The 24,398-nt window shown below is 40.9% G+C and overlaps 1 protein-coding gene across 3 annotated transcripts in view; it reads left to right on the top strand.

Moving 5' to 3' along the window:
- REEP3 (receptor accessory protein 3) overlaps positions 1-24,398 on the top strand; it is a 198,133-nt gene that overhangs the window by 39,674 nt on the left and 134,061 nt on the right. For 2 of the 3 annotated variants that reach the window (XM_029609727.1, XM_029609726.1), the window contains exon 2: positions 20,123-20,195. In XM_029609727.1, coding sequence (XP_029465587.1) covers positions 20,136-20,195 — 60 coding nt within the window. In that variant the 5' untranslated portion in view covers positions 20,123-20,135. Of the gene's footprint in view, positions 1-4,609; positions 4,628-20,122; positions 20,196-24,398 lie in introns of those variants that run through there. The other variant, XM_029609728.1, reaches the window with a different exon arrangement.

Raw genomic sequence — 24,398 nt, 5'->3', positions numbered from 1 at the left:
TGCTGTGGAAAATGTGATGTGATGAGCTTGGAGAGAATGGATGAAGACAAATTTTTTTTTTTTTTTTACAATGTTTAAAAAGTTCCTTACCAGAGATGAATGTAAATAGGTATAATGAACTTTGTGCACAGCTGACATGACCTCCTCCAGCAAACTGTACTAGCAATCATATCTTTCATTGAATGCTGGTTTTCCCTAGGTGGATGAAATCTTGCCAAGTGAGAACTGGATTCTAGCCAGCGCTTGTTCTGCGTGCCTTCCTAAGCTGAAGAATCAGTGTGTGAAACCACTGTTCAGCATGTTGCTATGGAAACTGCAAAACTGAAAAAAATAAAACAAAATATAGCGGTGAAAGGTGAACCTTCTTGATCTGAGCCAGTAACAAAAATACATGCTTATGAATAAAATGTGTTTGACATGTCAAGACCTAGTGCTGCATTAAAAAAAACAAAACAAAACAAAAAAAACCCCCAGATCTACTTTTATAATTTCAGATTAAGGGGCCTGTTCGGAAACTGCTGTTAACACTTTGATGCATCTTCAGTGCTTGCATTAATAGTAAGGCGGATGTCTCCCCATTAATGGTGGGGCTTTGTGTTAAAAAATTAAATGAGCAGATTAGCATAGACATTTTGCTAATCATTTTATTTACTACAAAAATCTGTTACTCACAACAAACTTTTAACACTTCCTCTAAAGGGCAGTTGCTTTTTGGGTTAAATGTGCAGTAATGTGGGCTTTTAATGGTGCTTTAATGTGCTGTGTGTTTGTTTATTTTGGTCTGGGCTACTCTCTGAACCCTGCAATCATAGGTCCTAAATCTGGCCACTAATCGTTGTGCTGTAGCCTTTACCACCTCCCCTTCCCCTCTCAACCTCGGGGCTAGTGAATGTTGCCTCTGCAGCATCTCCAGCCCCAGCCAGCCTGGGGAGCAAAGGACCTGAGACAGGAGTTGAACCCAGGTCCTTTGTATGGCAGTGCACAGCACTGTGAACCACCAAGCCAGACTCAGCATTACGATGGGAGAGCCTGTACAGTATTCTGTGTTTTTCATTCTCCATTTTCTTTGTCAGATGTATGCTTCCTGTCAAACTGTATTTATCGTTCATAAATCAGTTCAAGGAACCTGAACTTTTATAGTCATAAAGATGTGACCTTATTCATCATAAAATTGGTATTCGCATAAAAATGTTAAACAAGTGAAAACGTATGCTCATACTTAGGCTAACACCCACAAGTTCTTACCAAGGTGTTAGGCTATATTTAATTATTGCATATTAAAAACACGACAAAAGATTTAAAAAAAACTTTTTAAGAAGATACAACTATTCAGTAAAGTGAAATTTTACTTTTTGACAAACTATCTCGCATCTCAAAGTGAGCCCATGCAACTAATGATTTATTTTCAAATGGTTGCAATTCAAAGTTTGAATTGGTGCTTCTCTAGAAGCACTTATATTTATGCAGTAATTATTTCCCAAACATATCATGGAACCATTTCTCTGTTTAGTGTGTAGCCATTGTAGTCTGTCGAGTTAGCTCTTGTTATGCAGTATGTTACTGTTACAGTCCTCCTCTATGGAATATGTTTCGCCAGTGAAGGTTTCCTCATCGAGGTTTAGTACTGCTGGAAAGGGTTAAGCGGTGGTTGGTCTTGTGGTCTGTTCCATGCAAACGGAAAAGTTCCTTTATCCCAAAGCTTGCTCATTTCAGAAGCATATAACTAAATATAACAAAAAATGATATTGTTTAAGTCACTTCTTAATAATGTTCTGTAACAACTCTTCCATAACATAGTTTCTATGATTTTGGGAAACAAATATTTGGAATTGTAATCTTTACTGTTGTCATTTTTTTTTTTGTCCTCAAGAATGATAGAGCAGTGTACAAGATTACAAAAATGATTAAATTAAACCCCTAGTACCACATTTGGTACCAACTATTTAGTTTTCAGAGCTAAGTTATTCATAACTTATAAAATGTATGATCATAATCCTCCAAACCTTAGACCAGTGTGCATGTCATGAAATAAATGTCTGGGTGCACATAGTGATGCTCATCTGGAGCTGGATTATGGGAGGAGGCCTTGGGCAGCAGGAAAAGGGATGGTGCGATCAGTGGAAAGATCTTTCCCAGGCCCCACCAGTGGAGGGGGGAAGAGGCGTCATGGTGCTAGAAAAGCAGGGAGCTTTTCCCGAGGTATCACAAGTGGCAGGATGGAAGGGGTGAGTGAGAAGGGGGATGAGGGAAGTGAAGGAGTGAGAAGGCAGGGAAAAAAGAAGTGAGGGAGAATGGGAGAGAACTTGGGAGGGGCACAGTGTACATCTCCCTTGCCCCACAGACCACAACGGAGAGCTCACGGGCAAGGGCTGGCAAGAGAAGTAAGCAAAGGTGCAATGCAGAGTAGAAAATAACTCTCCATATGGCATGGAAAAATGTATTTCCTTGCATGAAAATTCTAAAAGTAAAAAAACTGTTTTGCTCACTAAATATAAGAAAAGGGTTCATTATTTATTTAGTTAGTGCTGTAGGATGCAGTCCCCCTCCAAAATATGTTCTCTGGAACTTAATCAAAATATCATCTAGGGTTTTTTTTTTTTAAAGGTTGTATTTAAAGGGAATGGTGCAGTAATTGCTGTTTGCAGTTGGAAAACTGAAATAGCTGGGTGTTGTGTTTTTTTTTTTTTCCCCTACTGCTAGTTCTATGCATGGCTGAGCAGGATTACCCATAAATCTAGCAGTGTGGAACATAATAAATTAGATTCAGCTGAAACCAGCTTCCAGATGAAAGGCTGGCTTTGTTCCCATCTGGTATATGAGAGCTGTGCACCACTGTCATCGACACAGGATGTGTGGTATTTCCTTCTCTTTGGCTGGCATCAGCAAGCTAAAGGCATTAGGTTTACTGAATTGCCATTCTGGCTTTAATTTTAAATGGGTTCTTTGTAGCAGCTTGTGGTATAGTAAGTGTTGGTATAATATCCGTACAGTTACTTGGTATTTTTATAACCTGCAGAAATGCAAGTTTTCCTTCTGAATTTTTTTTTTTTAACAGGTATTGAACATCAGTAATTTAGCATGAAACTTTTGTATTAGGAGTATAGTTATTTGATGTAGTTACTACTTTTTTTTTTTTTTAAATGCAAAGCAATTGGTTCCAATTATAACACTGAAATTGCTACTCTGCAGTGTACAGCACTTTTTTTTCAATTTTTTAAAATTTAAAACTAATTACTGAATGATGACACAACATCTGGCATATAAAAGACACACAATAATACAATAAGATCAGATATAAATTACAAAGAACAAAAGATGATTATAATGTAGCCGATATGCAGAAGTCTTGTACATTAAACTGATGTGCATAAACCAAGTTGTCTGCTGTTTTATTGTGGTCGTGCAGTGCACAATGATTGAAACAGATTAAAAGCTTTTCTCCAGCACACAAAGTTTTAAGTATCAGGATGCAAATACATTGCCAGAAAATGCCTGCTTCATTCAATAATTAGGGAATGGCTCATAATATTATGCATGTGCTTCGGAAAACAGGTTCTGCTTACGTTGAAGATACTCATTTTAAACTTGCCTAACTCTGTGCTTGCACTCCTGTTTTAAATATGATCATCATGTGCACAGAATGTGACTTGATGAGCATTTGATTATTGTCATGGAACAGCAATGGTCAACTGGAAAGGCGTTCCTTCTTTCATGCTCTATATAGGGGATTTATGAGCAGAGTTATTTTTGAACAATTTTTCCATGAAGGAAATGTAACTATAGGTTCATTCTGCGTTTCTTACTGTTATGGGGTCCATTTAATTATTGCATAACAGGCGAAACCAGGACTTCACTTCACTCTCAGCCGCCCTTTTACAATTATTCCTCACAATAAAGACAAACACCTTTGAAATGGGAATCAACAGGCCGCAGCTTTATTTAACCAAGTAATCAACAACCAGCCTGAGCCCCTCAAAGCACTCAACAAAAGATGCTCATCCACCACAATCCGGCAAGACAGCTCATCCACAGGCCTCCCGGCCCACCCTTTTCAGGCAGCATCGCGCCGCCTAAAGCCCAGCCCCGGCCACCAACCAGCAAGGAGCCATGCCCACAACTGCCAGCCGCGTACACACGCTGACATCAGGTGGCAATAGAAGAGGGGGCTCAACCAGCAGCGCACTGTTGCTGGACATCTCCCTGACAAGCGATTCAGTCCTGTTCACAATTGGTGCCCTCCTGGCCCCAGCCTGTCCCTCTCCCTCAGTTGTGGTCACTGGCCGTGACTTCCAACGCCACGCGAAAAGAAGACGAGGTTTTTTTTTATTTTTTTAAGCAGCCCGTTGCCTCGGCCACTCCCGACGATGCCACTCGCGCCGCCAGCACCCTGAAGCAGGCAAACCCAGCCTTGCTACCCCTCTCATGCTCCTCCTTTTCCCGATATTCTGCCCAATGGGGCGAGGCCACGCCGGCAGAGTTATTTAAAATTGAAACGGCTGCCAAAACACGCCCACAAACATCCCCCCCTACTCCCCCCCTTCGACTTTGAGCTGCCGAAGCTCGCCTAGCTTCCCTATTTTGGAGCAGCCAGGCACTATGGCCCTGGCTGCCTGCCATTTCTTCCAAGGTAGTTTCTAGTCATTTATTTTGTTGTATAGAACTAAGATTTTGTTCTGCGGTGGGGAGAAGAGGGTTGGAGGAAGAGAGAAAACAAATTTATGTTCAGCGCTCTCTGAAACATGGTCCTTTTTGCTTCATCATATAATATGGTGTTTTGTTTGATATTTTTTTTTTCCCCCAGTCTGTTCATCAGAGTATGAAAACAAGCTGCTGAAGGCAGGAAATTATAACTAATATGTCGCATACTGATTTCAACACAAACATAGCCAGCTGGTGTAAATGCAAATAATTAGCAGTTTTTATAAAATGGACTGTCGATTAAAAAAAATTAATATTTGCTGTTCATAATTTTTAGTGTCTGCTGTTATCAATTTTCTGAAAAATGTATTGCAGTGTTAATTTTTGCTGTAACATTTAACAGCCTATAAAAACTCTTCACATTGCTGAAAGTGAGAAAAATATTCATGGAAAATTATGCAACGTTGCCTGAATGGAGCATGGAATAGTTTGAGGTACATTCCACTGCAGTTTAGATTTTCTTGCTAAAATTGTACCGTGATGCTGCTAGTGTAGATTTTGTTTTTTTTCCCCAATAGATCTTGGTGTGCAAAACATTCATTTCATTAGACGTCCTGGAGGAATTAGGTATAAAAAAAAAATGTAAATATCTGTGCACAATATTTTAAAATTCTACAGAATTCCTGCCCTTCCCCCCTTTGCTTGAACCCCATCCTGAGGATTGATCTTCACCTCCTCTTTAGGGGCAATTCACCAGATGGTTTGCTAGTTGTTACCTTCCTTCTTCCAGCTTTCTCTCTCTGCCCTTCCAGGTTTATCGCTCCAGATTTCTTCATTTCTCTACTCCCCTCAGTTTATCTCTCTGATGTTTTTCAGGCTCCAGCAGACCCCACACTGCTCCCTCTTCTCTTCCAGCTTGCACAGGCTGATACTATCTCTCTTCTGGCCTACATAGGCCAACCTGCTGCTGTGTAGGGAAGACAACAACCTCTAAGTTTTATTTCTTATGGTATAATTTTTATTTAGGAATAGATTCAGAACAAGGAATCGCTTTGATTTTTGTCTCATTTCTTAATGGTTTTAATCTATTGAGCATAATTGATTGGGTATTATACAGATATATAATAATTGCTTTAGAGATTCAAATGGTTACTTTTTCTCACAGTTTTTAAATTGACACAACCGTCAATCAAAAGTATGCACAGATTTGTCAGATTCAGAAGTATTATAAGCTAACTTCAGATTACATAGGACCAATTCTTTGCACTTTTCAGTATGTTTAAATCTGTTTGTTAAAGCTGTAGAGAATAATTGACAAAACATGCCTGGGTGCATTGTCCCAGAGCACACAAGGTATAGACAAAAAAGAATATCAAAGAGTAGGTATACAAATTCCCAACCAACTCAACCACCCCCCCCTCCCACCCTTCCATCCTGACAGCTATAGACAAATATGTATTCAAAATTGTACTCCAAACATGAGAAGGTAAAGAGTCAATATACTGTAGCCAAATGTCAAGCTGTTTCTGTTTGGTTTTAGGAGGACTTCTCTTTCCAATCATCATTTCCAGTAGCAGTAATTGATGCATAGCAGTCCTCCAGAACATGAAAGGTGGATTGGATTCAGCTTTCCAGTGATGCAGAATAGTAGATCTAGCTAACAGAAAAACCTTTGATATCCAGCGCTTTTGTAGTGCAGTTGGTTGCCCTCCCAGATTCAAAAGTCCAAATAAAGCCACTGGAGCAGAAAAGACGGTATGCACAGATAGGACATTTTCAACATAATGGTACACTTGTTCCCAAAATTTCTGAATATTAACACAGGAACATAAGGATTGACCCAATGTACCAACCTCCACCTTACATTTTAAGCACAAATCGGAGTCAATTAAACCAGCTAAGTATGCTTGTCTTCGAGATGTAGGCTCTAGATAAAATTTTAAATTGCACTTCCTTCAACTGCATATTCTGTGTGACTTTAGAAATCTAAAGCAAGAGGTAAATGTAGACAGAGAGAACTGTGTGTGCAATTCCCGAGTCTATTTAGACCACAAACCTTCTCGTGAGAACCCAGGAATCTTAGCTCACAGAGACTTAGGCAAACAGATAAAGTAATCCTTTATGGGTCTTCAAGACTGAATTAATCCTGCACTATGTCCCATCCCAAATCAAAGATTAATTCTGAGGATAATAAAGATACTGTTAGAGCTGCCGGCCGGGGCCGGATATCATGACCGCTGGCCGTGACGGGCCGCAGCCAGGGAAAGGCCAATGGCCGCGGTGAAGATAACTTACCCAAAGCATCGGGCTTCGCTGAGGGCTTCTGTGGCGGCAGGTAGTCTTCTCTGGTTCCCTTCTTACTGCCGCTGCCTGGCCCGGCCGCATGGTTCCTCTTGGCCGGGCTGGCTCCTCCCCCTTTTGCTTTACTAGAGCCACGCGCATGGCTGATGAGAATTCATAAAGGAGCCATGACAGGAAATTGTCATGGCTCCTCCTGAGACTCCTCCCTCGACTTCCTGCATTTAAGGCAAGGTCTGATCCTCAGACCTTGCCTTGGTATCAAGGTTCCTGGCTGAGTTTGTTCCTGAGCTTCTGGTTCCTGGTTCTTCATCCCACTCTGCTTCCCTGCTCCGTGGATTGACTCTTGACCTGATCTCTGGACCGGCGTTCGTGTTTCCTTGGCTTGACCCTGGTACGGTTTGTGACCCTTCTCCTGATTGCTCCTGGACTTGCTTCGGACCCTTCTCCTGTTTTGACCTTGGACTGGATTTCAACCCTTCTTGTGTACCGAACCACAGACCGGCCCTGGACTACTCTGTGACTCCTTCCTCAAGACTACTATGACCTGCTGGAGGCGCCAGCCATCTGGAACCCACGACCTGCAGGAGGCGCCTGCATCCAGACCTTCTTCAGTCTTCAGAGAAGTCTCCTAAGTCCCAGCGGCCAGGTCCCTACGGGCTTCTCCTGGGGGGATCACGAGCTTCCAGGGTGAAGTCTTCGTGCAACAGCTACAGCCTTCGGCCTCGCCCTTCGACAGTAGAGACCTAAGGGGATTATTTCCCTTTTAGGTAGCACTGACTCTACCTCGGAACAGGGGTCCACCTTCTGATTCCTAACAGATACATAATTATGAAATTGCAAGTAACTAAAAACATCTATATTCCCCTCCCCCGACTTCTGCTGTACGGTATGAAATGGCAACAATTTCCCTCCCTCATCTAAAAATTGAGAAACAACCGAAAAACCTCTAGACACCCAATCTTTATAAATACGTCTATCCATTCCAGGTTGAAAATTAAGGTTACCCATTATAGGGAGGAAGGGAGATATGGAATTACTTAATTGCAATTTAGAAGTAATCCATTGCCAAGATTTACGGGCTGAGGATATCAAGACATGATTTCTCAAATAGGGTGAGAGTTGGGAAGATGCATAGGATGCATAACAGCAGCTTTGTATTGAATATCAAGTATAAGGAAGTATCCATAAGTCAATCTCCCAGTTGTTTTAAATTGGCAGGTCCGTTCCTCCCTGCTGTCCCAAACCCATCAATTGTAACAGAGGCACTCTAGATTAACCTCCCGTCCTGAGGAAAAAACGCGGTTCCCTGTGAAAGGCATGGACATCTTTTAAGCTTAACACCAAAGGGAGAACATTCAAGACATAAATCCATTTGGGGAAGATGGTCATCTTAAACAGGTGGATCCTATCCACCAGAGATAAAGTAGCTTTAATAACTGCTTGCACCTTAGCCACATTAAAAGAACGTAAAAGATGCATGTATTTAGTGAGCCAGATACCCAAATATTCCATTGGTGAAGGGCCCAGGCTAATGGGACTGTACCTCTCCAATCCCTAGGTCCCCAAGCACTGATACCCATAGCTTCAGACTTATCTAAGTTCATCCTCGGCCCAGCCTGCTCTCCATAGATTGCAAGCTCAGTTAACAGGAAGGCAAAGACGTTTGCAGCCGAGCAATATGTAAAAGGTCATCTGCAAATGCAGCAAATTAAAGAAATTCTGTTCCTAATGTTAATGCCCTCAATCTGCCCATCCTGCAAAATCTTCCGAATAAAAAGAGTCTAATGATAACTCAAAAAGTAGGGGTGACAGGGCAACCCTGTCTAGTACGTTGATGTAAACTAAAAACATCACGATAGCCTCCATTTACTAGTATTCTCGCTGTAGGAATAGTGTACAGTATCTTAATATACTGTAAGAAGGAACCCTAAAATCCATATGCTTGCAAAACTGTGAAGAGTTACCCCCAGTTGACTCTGTCAAATGCCTTTTTGGCGTCAAAACTGAGTAGGGAATTTGTGATGTATGGAATATTCCATGGAAGCTAAAATGTTTTCAGATGTTTGTGACTGCATACCTCCCTTTAGTGAAACCAACTTGCTCTGGGGGTATTAAAGTTGGCAATATCTTGGCCAGTTGGTCAGCCATAATCTTAGCTAATAACTTTTACATCAAAATTCAATAAAGAGATTGGCCTGTATGAATCAGGCAGCAAGGGATCAGGCCCTGGTTTAGGCAAAACCACAATATTAGCTAGATTAATCCCCCGACAGAACTCCCGTCTCCAGCAGTGCATCAAACGTTTTCCTCAATGGTAGGCAGACCTGATCAAACAGGAGTTTATAAAATTCACCAGTCATGCCATCTGGACCTAGAGTCTTATGTAACGGTGAATTTCTAGTAAGAGAATGTAATTGTCAGAGAAAGAGGAGCATTTAACGAATTTAAATCCTGTTCCTTCAACTGAGGGAAGGGGAATATCCCTTAAATATTTTGTGACCTCCAGTATGATGTTAGACTCCAGAGCATAGAGATTTTTGTAAAAATTAACAAAGACTTCAAATCTGTTTAGTGTCTCTGACAATAGTACCTCCCCTTGTTTTCATCGCAATAATATATGATTTGCCTTGCCATTGTTTCACAGCATTAGCCAACATTTTTCCTGCCTTGTTGCCTTGGAGAAAACATTTATATTTGTAATACAGCATACTTTTTTTTGTTTGGTGTATCAGAGTATTCAGAGTAGATTCTGTATTTAGGAGTCACAGTTTATTCTTGGGAGTAGGATCAGAGCAAATCTCCTTTTATCAATTTGTATTTGTTTTTTCAAAGCAATTATCTCTTAGAGCTTAACTTTCTCTTCTGGGCTATATAAGCAATAATATCTCCCCTTAATATGGCTTTACTCTTTTTTTTCCCAAAATACTAAGGCATCTTGTTTATTGAACTTTTCAGTATAATTAGGAGTTAAGTTTATCTCTTCACACTGATAAACAATCTGTGATTGAAACACCATGCATATTCATTCTCTTTTGGCAAAGAAGTCTCTATGCTGGGCAGGAACACTAGAGCTTGTAGCTCAGATGCATAGATTTCAGCTTCAGGGTCTATAGTTTGGTCACAGGATATCAGGCAGCGATAGTGTGGGTGCCCTGTGGCAATCATCAGTTCAGGGATTCAAAGTATGGATCTCCAGTCAGCTTCTGTCTTTAAATGTGGGCAGGGTTGCAGGCTGGTTACAAGAGCTTGAGCAAAGATGCAGCCTTTGTATAAAAATATTCTGCTGTCTTGGTGCTGGTCTCCAGGTGTTGATGGCCATTGTCAGTGGCAGTTGCTCTTGTGATGGAGGATTGGTGGTGATGGCTCTTTGGATTTTATTTACTATATAGTAAGGGAACAGACATAATATATAGTTGACTGTCAAGCACAGCTTTTGGTTGGAGGATTCTCTATCTTTTCTTTTTTTGGAGACATGAAGAGTTCAACTTTGTCTAGATGACCACATAGTCTTAGGAATGCTTAAAGGTCAACAATATCAAGTTGTGGTCCGAGTTCTTTATTTCAGGAAATGCCAAAGGTAAGCAGTTGGGAGCTTTGTCATATAAAATTTATTATCTGCAACCTTGCCCCTAAGGGCTTGGGTTGGCCCTCAGGGGTTCTTAAGGGATCCATGGGGCTATCCCATTGTTCCTAGTAACTTTGAGGGGTTTGAGCTTCGCTGTGGATTCTGGATCAAGAAGATCTGTAACCCTGAGAATCTGTGAAGCAACCTTTCTGAACCTATTGGTAGAACTTGTAATTTATTTAAAAGCTAACTGGAATATTTTTGGCCTGAATGCATTGACCTGCTGTAATGGATATTATATTTAGGTTAATGAAGGTGAAGAGAACCTATATATTTATTTATATATATAAACCAGGATTTATATATGAATAAATCCTGCACTGAATGAGAAGATAGGTTGCAAGCCACAGGAAATGAAATATGGCAGTTATTGAAGTTGCTCAGTAATCAAAGTGCAAGACTGTTCTGGATGATACTTCCTCCATAATTTCTGGCCTTAAAGACTTTTTGTGGCGATAAGAATAACAGATAAGAGCAAGCTATTCAAAACAGGGTGGTAGCATGCTGACTGTGTGCATTAGAAACTGTGACGACATGTGATGTGACAGGGTGGATCCTATAACTGTTCCCGACCCTGATGGAGGAACCATTGGTAATGCAGAGGCCTCAGTTCTATTTGCAGCCTTTATATAGTGCCTTTTTTAAATCTGACATTTTTAGTTCAAGGCTTTAGCACATTTAAGGAGATGGTCTCCAAAGCCTCTGTCAGAAATGGAAAGAGATCGTAGTGGATATTTTGTTTGTTTTTTAATGAATGTTTTAATGTCTCAAGACATGCTAGAAAAGATAAAGTTCCTGGATGGAATACATGAAGGTTTTATGGAACAATTGAATCAGGAACAGATGAGAGAAGGATCTATTTTCTAGCTGATTCTTAGTGGAGTGCAGAATTTGGTGAGAGAGCTAACAGTGGTGGGGCCGCTTGGCAATAGTGATCATAACATGATCAAATTTGAATTACTGGTAATGACTGGAAGGAGGACAATAAGTAAATCCACTGCTCTAGCACTAAACTTTCAAAAGGGAAATTTTGATAAAATGAGAAAAATAGTTTGGAAAAAAAAACAAAAATCTGAAAGGTGCAGCTATAAAGGTTAAGAGTGTACAATTTGTATGGACCTTGTTAAATAAAAAGTACCATCTTTGAAGCGCAGTCCAGATGTATTCCATGCATTAAGAAAGGTGGAAGGAAGGCCAAACAATTACCGGTATGGTTAAAAGGTGAGGTGAAAGAGGTTATTTTAGCTAAAAGATCTTCCTTTAAAAACTGGAAGAAGGAGCTATCTGAAGAAAATAAGAAAAAGCATAAGAATTATGCAAACTGCAACATTAAGTAGCTTTGGCTCTGTTTAGAGACCACATCCATCTGTATAGACAGCACTTCAGAATTTCTTATCAGCACAGAGCTAAAGTAGAGTAAGATGGCAACTGTGTATCTAGTAATCAAGGGCTTAATGACAAAGCCATAATTGGAGGCATCTCTTACCAGGCAATCTCCTATGGCTGTAAATCTGTAGGATGTGATTTCAAGACTGGAAAGGCTTGACAAGGATGGTGCTAGTTTGCTTCTAGGACAGGGTTTCTCAAGCATGAGAGAGGTGGTGCACACAAATCTACGACATGCATATTCATTTTGGATATCCTGAAATGTCTGACAGGGTGTGTCCTGAGGACCTGGTTGAGAACCAATATTCTAGGACATGCTGCTTATGATGTGGCTTTCCTCTTGGATAGGGCTGTGGCCTGTAGGGTAGAAATGAAGCAACCATCATGACTCAAAAGCTGGGTTTCTATGTATTCTTTTTTTCTCTGGGAACCGTATACTAGGTATTCCTTTGAAGGGGGTAATTTGTTTGACTTTTCCACTAGAAAGGATGGTCAGAAGTGATAAAATGAGAGCCTTTCCTGTTGATGAAACAAGTGCAGGCGATGTGACAGATCCCCAGACAGGATTTCAATTGAAAACTACAGAAGTCTTTTATTTATTACTCAGATTTATTTGCCACTGTTTTCAATACAAAATTCACCCAAAGCGTTTACAGCATATTAGAATAGCAGCATATAAATAGAGGTCTTTTGTAGCTTCACAATGAGAAAGGAGTACAACAAATCTGAAATAGCAAAAATCACATTTAAACTTGGCAGCCTTCCTGACAATTCATACAACACTGCTGCTTGAACGTCTTTTGCTTTTGGACTTGACCATAGAAACAGTTCTGTGTTTTTTCCATGTCTGCATATCCATACCCTAGACCAGTGGTTCTCAACCTTTTTTGTGTCGGGACACACCTGATAGTTCTCACATGCATGACATACTGAAACATGACAGTCATAAAAGAAAATGTACACTTTGCATTCACCCCCCACCCCCGACTGGCAGCAATGGGTATAAAACAGAACTAGAACATTCCCCGTACAACTCACCATAGAAAAAATATATTCTGGTGTTAAATCAATATCAGCAACACAAGCTCCCTCTACTACCAGGCGCAATAGCCCTACTCATAAGAAGACAGCAATTCACCACCAATGCATGTTCTAATGAGGAAACACAACAAATAAGCAGGCCAATACAGAACGGTGTGTTCGGCCGAGCGCACCGTTAGCCCCTGTTTGGCCACGCATTTTCGACGCGCTATTTTTACCCCTTATACAGTAAGGGGTAATAGCGCATGGAAAACGAGCGGCCAACCCCCCCTCCCCGAAACTAATGGCGCTCATCACATGCAAATGCATGTTGATGAGCCTATTAGGTATTCACCCGCAAAATAGAAAGCAAAATGTGTGGCCAATCCGCACATTTTACTTTCAGAAATTAACTCCTTCCAAAGGCAGGAGTTGATTTCAGATGGCACCGGGCAAGTGTACAGAAAAGCAGAAAAAACTGCTTTTCTGTACACCCTCCGACTTAATATCATAGCAATATTGTCAGAGACCCCGCTCCCCCCCCCCCCCCCCCAAAAAAAATTAAAATCTTAAAAAAATTTTTTAAAAAATCGGCCCGCAGGTTGGAAAACGGATGCTTAATTTTGCCGGCATCCGTTTTCCGAACCCATGGCTGTCGGCGGGTTTGACAACCGACGCTGGTAAAATTTAAGCGTCTGCTGTCAGACCCGCTGACAGCCAGTGCTTCCGCCAATAAGGAGGCGCTAGGGACACACTAGTGTCCCTAGCGCCTCCTTATTAGTGCGGGCCCTAATTTAAATAGTGAATCGCGCGCCCAGGAGAGGTGCCTGGGCGCGCGTTGGGAGAGCCGGCGCTCGTCTTGGAGCGTCGGCTCTCCCATGCACTTTACTGTATGGGCCTGAAGGTGAGGTATTTTAGCAGGAAAGGCTAGGAAACTGGGGGTTGGGAGTAGTTGGGCAGGGAGGGGGAGAAGGGAGGAAGGGCTAGGGAGAGTCTGGCACATGAGAGAGGAGCACAAAGAAGAGGATGCTGGCTTGGGTTGGGAATGCTGGACAGGGATGTGAGTATGAGGAGATGGTTGAAAGGGAGTAATTGGGAGAAATGAGGGATGATGGAGTATGGAGGGGGAGTGACTGAGTGCAAGAACCATATGATGTCACTTTTGGGAATGTGCATTTCTTCTATCTTTGTGGTTTGCTTAGTGTATTTCTGTTTCTAGTTGTTTAGTTTTGTACTGCATGAGAGTGACTTTGTGGGGCCTCCATTCCAGTTTTTATCTCCAGACTTGTAATTTGTGGTCTTATATTCTGTATTTGGTGTAGGCCCATTCTGTGTGTGTGACTGAGGGGGAGGTATTGTAGAATGTAGGTGTTTTGTATCAGCATTTTCTGTTGTGTTTTCTCAATAGGTCATGTATTAGTGGTGCACTGTGCCTTTTCATAGGTAGGACATTAAGTCCTTGGAGTAAGTGTTGCTGTGGTATGGCAGGTTTGCTACACATATGCTGAGTGGTTTTTTTTTTTGTCTTCAGGTAAAAAGTTGAGAGCCACTGGTCTAGGGTATACATGTTTAGATCTTTGTCTGTCCCTATATGCTTTAGAATGAAGATCACTGACCATTTTAGTAGCCACCTCTGGACCGACTCAAACCAGTTTGTATCCTTTTGAAGGTACAGTCTCCAGAATTATATACAATATTCAAAATAAGGTCTCACCAGAGGCTTTATACAAGGGGGATAGGGGAGATATGAAGGCGACATTTAAATATCTCCAAGGTATTGATGCACAAGAGGCAGTCTTCTTTCAAAGGAAGCCAGGCTCGAATGAGGGTGAAAGGTGGTAGACAGAGGAGTAAATCAAAGGAAATATTTATTTGCAGAAAGGGGTGATGGATGCATGGAATAATCTCCCTGTGGAGCTGGTGGAGACAAGAACGGTATTTGAATTCACGAGAGCAAGGGACAAGCACAGAGAATCTCGGAGAATGTAGTAGGATTTGTAGAACTGAGCTGTTGGTGTGAATGGGCAGACTAATAGGCCCTATGATCTTCCTGCCTCTGTTTTCTATTAAACACAGATGCAAGCAAGCACATGTATTTTGTACCTGCATTAGTTTTCTGAGAATATTGTGCAAAACCTGCATATTAAAAGTGCATGTAGTCTTTGTTTCAGTGTTGACTTTTTTTTTTTTATAATTCCAGCTTCAGTGCATTTTTAGAATCCTGGATCTGTGCCCTGGGATTTCAAATATGCATTAGTTGTTATCTTATATAAGAGAGAGGGCATCAGAATCTTCTGGAATGACCATCTTGGGATTTCTCAACTGTCCATTTCTAGAAAGGTGCTGACAAAAGTAATTCTCAGTAGAGTGGTGGGGTAACGTACAGCCTTTCCCAGAACTGCTGAACTCGTACATCTCTAACCAGCATTAATGCACAAATTCAGTCTTACTCTAGCACGGATTCTTTGACAAATTACGGTACATGCTCTTCTAGTGCTTCAGTTTACCAACTAGAATTGGGTGTTAACAGTACCGCTTCTTTTCTCTTCTATGTAATCTGCCTCTGCAGTAAAGCACCAAAATCATTAACTAGACTTATGTCCCAGAAGTAAAAGTATATTTTTCTGATAGACATTAAAGTGTGGGAAATCCATTTAAATGAAAGGCAAAACAGTTGTATACTTAATTTTTTTTTTTTTTTAAGAGCTGAAATTGAGATTGAAAGGATACAAAAATATGCATGATTTCCATTTGTAATGACTCATTTACAAGCTTTGCAGACTATGTGCATGTAGGTGCTTGATTAGTATAATGTAGAAACTTACCTAAAGGAGGCTGTGGACGTGGTGTATTATGTTAATTTTCAGAATTGGTCTGCGGATACTTATGCCCACAGAGATTAAGCTTCCTTTCCCTGAGGAAATCCATTTTTCATTGTGTCCTAAAAGGTCCAGCCCTTTCCGAGTTTCCCATCCTTCAGCTACATCTGTTTCCTAAAACTGTGCAAGAGAACAGAAACCTGTTTGCTTTCTCATTAACCCACTCAATTTCTTGATCTGTTTGAATGTAAAGCTTCATCCCTGTGACACAATGAAAAATGAATTTATTGATGTGGCAGTGTACCAGTGTATAGGGCTGTTCAAGAATGAGGTAGGATTAGAGATCCAAATAATCATGGCAGGAGTAGCCTGATGGTTAGAGCAGCTGGCTGCCAGCCAGGCTTAAAGCCCCACTGGTGCCCCTTGTGACCTTGGACAAGCCACATCATCCTCCATTGCCTCAGGTATAAATTTAGGAGCCGATTATAAGAAAACTCATGTTAAAGTTAGAGTTAAATTTGAGCACAGATTGTACTTTGCAGGTGGGGTAAAAAACCAGTGGCCCTGCAGGATGCAGTAAGCTAATAGCATGCAAATTCCCTCTGAGGGTAAAAGAGAGCTACGCACAAAAAGCGTGCTTTTTTTTTTTTTTTTTTTTACTTTTGGGGCGGGGGGAGCGGCTATTTCCATGACCTTAAATCTGTGCTAAAAAAAGGAGAAGACAACCTCAGGTAACAAAAATAAAAGTAAATGGCTGCGGACACAAATTTCCCAACTCTTCCCTCCCCCAAGTTAAACTTCGAGTGCATGCAGGCTGAGTGGCAATCTGCCCGCTCCCTCAAAAAAAAAAAAAAAAAAAAAAAAAGAATAAAATATAGTAGCCAAGAGCACATTCCTTTCCCTCACCCAGTTAAACTTCGGACCAAAGAGTGGGCTGAGCAGCGAACGTCCCTCCCTCCCACCCGCCCATCAAAGAACTGGCCAGGGCACCTAAGTTAGCCTTTCCCTTCCAAATCCCTGCATTAAGCATATATTTGTATGAACTATTGTCTGCAACAATTGTGGTTTGTTTTTTTTTCTTTTAAATACCCAAAGAATCTGTACTTTGTATAGCAAAGGCATTTTCATCATCTCCAAAGTAATATCCTTAATTTGAGGTTATAATTTAGCAACAACTCGAGAGAGGTTTTTGGGCTTAACTCACATTTTGGAATTGGGGATGAAAAACTATTGAGGAGAGCCCCACACTATTAGAAACTTATTTTCTACAAAATGGATCCAGAGACTTTTTTGTTTTGGCTTATAAAGTGGGTTTCTTTCTCTTGTCATGCCTCACGTTAAGATGTTGGGTATTGGTGCCTGGTTTTGTGCTAAAATAACTGTGCAGATATGGTATGTGTGTGGTTCAGGGAGAAAAAATGTTAGATATTTTCCAATCCAGAAATACTGTTAACCTCGGGGGCTCAAATCCTGTGTGTTAGATTGCCCTCACAGCTGCAGAGAGGAGCTGCCAGTGTGCCTCTGGCGCTCTGAGGAGCAGCAGAGAGCTGCCCTGCCTGCCGACAGAGAGCTGCCGTCCCCGTCACGTCACCAGTAGGGGGAAATGGCAAAGGGAGGGTGGGGGCTGCTGGGTGGGGCTAAAGAGAGGGGAGGGATTGCTGGGCTGGGAAGGGGAGGAACCATGGGAGAGGGCAGTGTGGGGAGAATGGAGGAGGGAAAGGAGCCATCCCCACATACCACTTCTGGCTCCCAGAAGGAGCAAAAATTCCTTTTGCATCCTAGGCGATTCCAAAAGGAATTTAAGGCCTGCCTGAACTCTTATAAAGGATACCGGTTTAGTGGGACTGGAATTCCTGAAAGGGGCATGCCTGTTCTTTCTTCCCCAGCAGTAATTTCATATGTTTGATATTACTCTAGTTTTAAGGGCTGTTTGCTAAAATGTTCTCTGGCATTTTAAGCTAAATGTTTTTCTTTTGTGACTTGGGGGTGCACACTTAGAAGAGATGAAATGCATTTGCCACCTAAAACTCCTGCTGTTTAGTCCCCCTCCTCTTTAACGAATTTGTTTGAGGGTGAGGGATAAGAGTACTTGGTGAATGCAGACTTCTCACTCTCCTCTGCCACTTCTTCCCTCCTTCTCTCCCCTTCTCTCTTCCCTCTTTTCTCTCCTCCATTTTGTTGTTCTCTGCTCCTCCTCCCTGTCAGCTTTCTCCTCCTGCACTTCTCCTCCAGTACTTTCTCTCTTCCACTTCTGCTGCATCCCTCTCCCCCCTCCCCATCTCCAGCCGGAGTAGGAAATGCTGCTGCTTCATCAGCAGAGAAAATCTTGCCTCCATCTGTGTTGGTGACGTGATATTAGAAACCCTGTATCTTATTTCTAAATGCCTATATGTTTCTGTATCACAGACTTCAATAAAATCTTCTATTGCTTATTTAAACTTATGTTTCTTATTGCGTAACATATATTTTGTTCAGGGGCATAATTTTGCAGTTCTCTTATCTAGAATTGGAAGAGGTTGGATGTTGATCCTTGCCACATAGTTGCAATAAATTTTTTGAATCAGCAGTATAGTTGGTGTAGGCACCATTTGTGCATAAACGTACCACAGTAAACAGTTTGAGAGAGAATGAAATATCAAGCCATCATATTTTGCAAGATATTGACAGTATTCTTCTAGAAATAGTTCTAAATGTTTCCAAAAACAAAAATGAGGGATGAAAATCCATCTATGTTGCAGAGATCATTTGACAGTGTTTCAAATTTTTGTATGCTATCAAATGCCTCGTGAGCTGTTCTGTTTCAGAGTCTTCAATCTGTCTCGTGTGTCCATATAACCGAGTGGAATTTCACTTGTCTCAAGCTTTTGAATAGATCTTGTCCTCTGCCTTTTATGTTTTTGTGGAGATGGTGCTAGTTTGGATTAATGTTACCTACTGACCACTTTTCTTTCCTTTCTGATTCCTTAAAAGAAATTGCAGTTTGTGAGAGGCTGGGCACGCTCAGGCCCCCTGTAGAGTTTATAACCTAAGCTTGTCTGTAGGTATCTGTAAAAGGATGTATTATCCCAGTGGCCGTTCATTCTTCAAAGGAACAAACCTGACTTTGGAATGTCTTTGTTGAAGCTGTGTATGCCATTTCCTGCATTTTTAATGAATACTGAATTCACTTAAAACTGTAATATTCTGAATTTCTGTTGAGTAGCAGTGAAGGATACCCAGAATCTTAAAGTAGTAATTTATTTTTACTTGTCTGACTCGTGCTGAAACTGATTAAAAAAAAAAAAAAAACATAGCAAAACTACAGCTCATGGACTTTTCCTGCAAAAAAAAAAAAAAAAAAAAGCAAACTTAAAAGTTTAGTTCTGTATTGGGGCTGGCAAAACCAGGGTGACTCAGATGCCTAAAATTCGGCGCCTGGCACTGTCTATCAGACTTCGCGGAATAGCTGCTGATGGACTTGAGGAGAGGCCAGAGAAGGAAGGGAGGGCAGGAGGAAAAGAGAAGAACAAGAAATGTTAAAAGAAAAAGAAATACAAAATACGGTCAAAAAAACCACAAGCTACTTTTTTCTTTTGCCTTCTGGATCCCCAAAACTTCCTAAACCATTGCAGGAAAACCTATTTGATAACTATCGCTTATAACTAATGTTACTCAATGTTAATGATTATTATTTATTATTATTTATATATCATTTATTATTTCTACTTATTTATTATTTATCAATCAACTTCAAAGTTACGCAATGTTACTCAGTTACTCAATGTCACTCAGTGTTCCTCTGTTAACAATGTTATCTAGCAACCTCCATTGTTACCCAATATTAATTAGTTCTCTGATGTTTTTTAATGTAAATTGTTGTTATAATTGTAAACCGGAGTGAAGGCTGACACCAAACTTTGGTATAAAAAAACATAAAACTTTGACTGACACCTGCATTTTTAAAAGTTTCACCCCTGTCTGTGAGCTTTGCCTGAAAGTTTTTAATTAACAAGTAAGGCCCTCTCACAAATCTTAGTAAGATGTGGGGTTTAGGTATGTTCTTTGCATGTTAGTTATGATCAGATATTGAAGCAAATTTCAGTAGAGAATTCATAAAGCTTTATATAATTACATTTTTTGTTAAAATGTGGCACATTTTTATACTATATGGCTTATTATAATACTGCAAGTATGTAATCTTCCTATTCTGTACAGACTTACTAATAAGATCAAAATGCTTAAAGGGTTTTAAATAGGCTAAATGTTTGTAAATATTCTATGATTTTTTCATATAAGTATTTTTAAAGCTATTTTTAGTTTTACAGAAAGTTAATTTTGTATTTCTTTTTCATAGGCTGGTATTTGGGATGCTGTATCCTGCTTATTATTCATACAAAGCAGTGAAAACAAAAAATGTGAAGGAATATGTAAGTACAATAATTTCAAACTAAATCTGCAGTTTCTTTGGGGGGGGGGGGGGTTGATGATGTCTTAACTATGAAGCAGGAAACGTAAGCAATTCCACTACCCTGTAGATTACTGTTCCTTTTGCTATTTGAACAATCTAGTTTTTTTTTTTAATGATTCACATCACCTTGCTTTCATACAGTGCAATATTTCTGGGTTTGGGAACCTTTTTAGTGCTGTAGAACAAGGCTCTCAAACCGGTCAGTTGGGGGTTTCAGGATATCCCTAGTGAATATGCATGAGACTTATTTACATAGGGGTAGATCTTTAAAAAAAAGTACGCTGGATTTTATAAGATACACGCGCGTAGCCGCGTGTATCTTATAAAATCCGGGGTCGGTGCGCTCAAGGGGGTGCACATTTGTGCAACCTGTGCGCGCCGAGCCCAGCGCGCGCTGCCTGTTCCCTCCGCCCTCCCCCCACCTTCCCCTCCCTTCCCCTATCTAACCCACCCCCCCCCCCACCTTTGTCGGCAAAGTTACGCCTGCTGAAAGCAGGCATAACTTTGCACGTGCCGGCCGGCAGCCCCGCTCCGTCCTCCAGTCCCGGGGGCTGGTCCGGAGGCCTCTACCACGCCCCCGAAATGCCGCGCACCCCCGGACATGCCCCCTCCCGCCCCTTTTCGAAAGCCCCAGGACTTGCGCTCGTCCCGGGGCTTTACGCGCGCTGGCGGCCTATGCAAAATAGGCCGCCAGCGCGCGTAAATCCAGAAGGATTTATGCGCGCAGGCCTTTTAAAATCCGCCCCATAATGAATATGCTTATGGGATTTATTTGCATGCATGGGAGGTAGTGCATGCAAATAAATCTCGTGCATATTCATTAGGGGTAGCCTGAAAACCCGATTGGTGGGCTGCCCGTAGGACTGGTTTGAGCACCCTGCTATAGAACATACGACATGCCATGATGGTTAGACCCGGTGGTCCATTGAGCCCAGCATCCTGTCAGATAGTGGCCAGTTTGTGTTATTTGGAAGTACCCCACAGATCTTAATTGGGAATATCCCTTCCCAGGTGGTAATCTCCCAAATCTTTCTAGCTAATAATTAATGGATCTGGACTTGTCCAAATATTTTTCATAATTTTAGTTAATTTTGACCACATCCTTGGGCAATAACCTAACAAATTCCACAGCATTAACAGAAAAAATGTTTTCTTAAATTTGCTCTAAATCTGCTATCAGTACCTAAGAACATAAGAAATTGTCATACTGGGTCAGACCAAGGGTCCATCAAAGCCAGCATCCTGTTTCCAACAGTGGCCAATCCAGGCCATAAGAACCTGGCAAGTACCCAAACACTAAGAAGATACCATGCTACTGATGCCAGTAATAGCAGTGGCTATTCCCTAAGTCAACTTAATAGCAGTTAATGGACTTCTCCATGATTATCCAAACCTTTTTTTAAACCCAGCTACACTAAATGCACTAACCACATCCTCTGGCAACAAATTCCAGAGCTTAATTGTGCATTGAGTGAAAAAGAAATTTCTCCGATTAGTTTTAAATGTGCTACTTGCGAACTTCATGGAGTGCCCCCTAGTCCTTCTATTATCCGAAAGAGTAAACAACTGATTCACATTTTACCTATTCTAGACCTCTCATGATTTTAAAGACCTCTATCATATCCCCCCTCAGCCGTCTCTTCTCCAAGCTGAAAAGTCCTAACCTCTTTAGTCTTTCCTCATAGGGGAACTGTTCCATTCCCTTTATCATTTTGGTCGCCCTTCTTTGTACCTTCTCCATCGCAATTATATCTTTTTTGAGATATGGCGACCAGAATTGTACACAGTATTCAAGGTGCGGTCTCACCATGGGGCGATACAGTTAGTTTGTTTTGTGGAGTGTCCCCTAGTCCTTGTGCTATTTGAAAGCATAAATAACTGTTTCCTAGTAACTTGTTCCACACCACTTATTTTATAAACCTCTCTCATATCCCTTCTCAATTGTTTATTTTTAAAGTTTATAGATAGCTGCTTTTGTCCTTTTGCTCTATTTTGCTTTCTGCACAAACTGTTTGATCTTTTAAAGATCCTCCTTTTTCTGTGTTGTAGCCTATGGTAATGTTTGAAGCTGTTAAGTAATAGTGTTTTGGTTTTTTTTTTTCTCTCAGCACCATTGCTTAATGTTTTGTAAACTAAGATGGTAGAGTGATAGTGAGACCGTGCTTTGGGGATCCCAAAGCTTCCTGTTGTAGAGTAGTTTTGTAATAGAAAATACATTTATAGTACATAGCTTGCCATTGTCTTTGCCTGTGCTGTGTGAATCACTATTCAGTGTGTATAATATTCAGTCAGAATCATGGACAGTCACCGAAGAGTGTTTGTAAATGTTTGTCCCTCGTGACATGTCGTTTTGCTTCCTGCTTAAAGCTCAGATGTTTTCCTTTTTCTCACGGACAGATTAGGCCACCTTTTTATGCCAAGAAAAATTCTAGTGATGGTTTGAATTTTTATTTCAAACCTTTGTAAGGTTGCAGAGCCTGCAATTAAGTAGAACCGAGGAGATGTACAAGGAAGTGTCTTTTTTGTGTTTTTTTTTTTATGTGACTCTATATACGAACGTTTAATTTGCTGCTTCAGCTGACTTTCTAATGGGGGGGAGAGGGTAGGATGAAGGCTGCAGAATGCTGTCTACTATGCTGATCACGTTATAAGCTATGCCTGCAGCTGCCACTCCCTCCTCCCTTGCTTGTTTTGGAATGGACCTTTTCATCTGTGTACTTGGGACAGTCAGGGACTTTCCAATAGTGATTTTTTTGTTTCGCTTTATTTACATATTTAAACACCAAAGTACAAAACACAACCGATGTAGAGTTTCTTTATATAATACATTTGTCATTAGTTACATTTTAACTTCTAATGAAATACTATGAAATGTGAATGTTTGGTGGGATAATGACATTAACTTTAGCAATAAGCGTAGTATAACTTTTTTTTGTTTTCCAGGTTGAAAAACGATAGAGCAGTCTTTTAGCCATACAAAATAAGTAGAACCCTAAACAGCAGTATGATTGCATCTAAGAAAGCACTGGGTAACTTTACATGATGAAGGGCTTACAGCCTTAAAGAGCAGTGGTACAACAGCATCAAGCTTCCAAGAAGGCTGGGTTGACCTTTATGGAGGGGGAGGGGGGGGGGGTCATGGTTAAAACCCAAATTAGGTGATCATGGGGAGGCTGGATATTTACAACAGTCCTTGGTGCCTTACAAAAGTTAAGACATGGAAGGAGATCGGAGTGCTGGCTCATACTGGCCTTGTAAGAAGCAAAGTTGACCATGGCAAAACCGGACATGGCCTCCTAGCAGATGTGATGGAGGATATCTCTAACAGATTTTGGGTATGCATGGGACAAAAATGGAGGGCAGTGGTAAGAAAAGGGTTGAGAGGTCCAGTAAAAAACATGGAGTAGGGGAGAGGAGACATTGGGTTACAAATGGAAATGTACATGCATATGTACCAAAAGTGGACAATCTCAACTGGGCAGACTGGATGGAAGATTTTGTTTTTTGCTGTAATTTACTATGTTTTTATGCACAAACCTTTTAAATTTCTGAATTAACAACATAATCAAGTCTTACAATCCCCCAACTTTATATATGGGAAGAACAACTTTCAAAGCCATTTATGTGCATAAATAGAATTTTTCCCTTTGCAAATCAGCCGTGTGAAAATTGCCCTCTGTCAATGTGGCTAAAAGTCTGTGCATTGTACTTCTATCCATATTGAAGTGTTCCTGGGGATGCGTTTAGGTCAGAGGAGGAAAAATATACCTGTAGAACACATTTCCAACTCTGTGTACATACTTGCCCCACAAAAAGCAAAGGCAAATGTACACGATGGGTAGATTTGTACCCATGGCAAGTTTCAGTGTGAAAGTACGAGGGCATTTGCCTTTGAAAACTTATGGGTAGTTTGCAGGTTACAAGTAACCATGATTAGGTCTCAGTGAAATTTGCTGTCTTGGTTCTTTAGTAAGAAATTTCAGTGTACAAAATTGGATGTGTGTCAGTTTAAGCGTCCCAAGATAAAATGTGGCAGGAGAGAGAGAGGAAGTAAGGCAGTAAAATCGTATGGTCATATGAGACCTAGATTATTTTGGCAGAAAAAGTATCTGTTGAAAATGTGTATGCGTGTGTATTTGAAATTCAGTATCATAAAGGAAAA

Source organism: Rhinatrema bivittatum, chromosome 7 (genome assembly GCF_901001135.1).
Source record: "Rhinatrema bivittatum chromosome 7, aRhiBiv1.1, whole genome shotgun sequence".
NCBI classification, from domain to species: domain Eukaryota; kingdom Metazoa; phylum Chordata; class Amphibia; order Gymnophiona; family Rhinatrematidae; genus Rhinatrema; species Rhinatrema bivittatum.
The sequence above is the reverse complement of the archived record's forward strand: the minus strand, read 5'-3'. Positions and strand labels throughout refer to the sequence as shown.